This window comes from Wasmannia auropunctata, unplaced genomic scaffold (assembly GCF_000956235.1).
Source record: "Wasmannia auropunctata unplaced genomic scaffold, wasmannia.A_1.0 LD286283.1, whole genome shotgun sequence".
Taxonomy (NCBI): domain Eukaryota; kingdom Metazoa; phylum Arthropoda; class Insecta; order Hymenoptera; family Formicidae; genus Wasmannia; species Wasmannia auropunctata.
The window spans coordinates 1-604 of record NW_012076607.1 but is presented as its reverse complement, the minus strand read 5'-3'; the positions used below and the strand labels follow the sequence as shown (position 1 = coordinate 604).

The window sequence follows — 604 nt, the reverse complement described above, 5'->3', positions numbered from 1 at the left end:
TATCTCGGAGTTTGCCAAAATCCAGCTAACTCTGCCGGACAAGATCGATCCTGCAGATGAAATGTCCTGGCAGCATTATTTGTACTCTAAATTAGGTCAGAAGAAGGACGCGATGGAGCCCGTAAAGGCTCAACAGCTGGAGGATGTCGTTGCTAGGATCACCGACATGGCCAAAGTCTTGTTTGGTTTACATATGGTTAGTTATGAAGCCGCTTGATGTCGTCGTGTAATTGTAATTTTTTAAATTTCGTGGATATTCAAATTACTTTAAAAAAAGATTTCCGAAGCTCTCTGTAATCTTTTTTTTTTATAATTTGCTGTTGATATTAATGTTTTCGTGATCACTGGAATTGCAAACGCCATTGTCTTTTCGAAAATCAGTTCGTCATATCATCATCATTCTTCTGTTTCTTTAAGTCGCGCCGAAGGCGTGTGCTCATCGTATTCACTCCGTGTACTTTTGTTTCCCGAGTAGATAGATCATCCACAACAGCAGAGCAAGAGTCAGTACCGATCAGTGGTGTCGATCCAGCGTAAACGAGCGGTAATCGCTTGCTTCCGCCAAACTTCCCTACATTCCCTGCCCAGGTATCCTCCTTGCTAT

General features: G+C 42.4%; 1 protein-coding gene across 1 annotated transcript; it reads left to right on the top strand.

Moving 5' to 3' along the window:
- Window positions 1-8: 8 nt before the first annotated feature.
- LOC105461505 (ryanodine receptor 44F-like) lies at window positions 9-588 on the top strand (the record flags this gene model as incomplete). The annotated part of the gene is made up of 2 exons (XM_011708004.1): window positions 9-196; window positions 476-588. Coding segments are annotated over exons 1-2 (248 nt in total), but the record flags the coding sequence as incomplete, so codon positions are not given.
- Window positions 589-604: the final 16 nt, after the last annotated feature.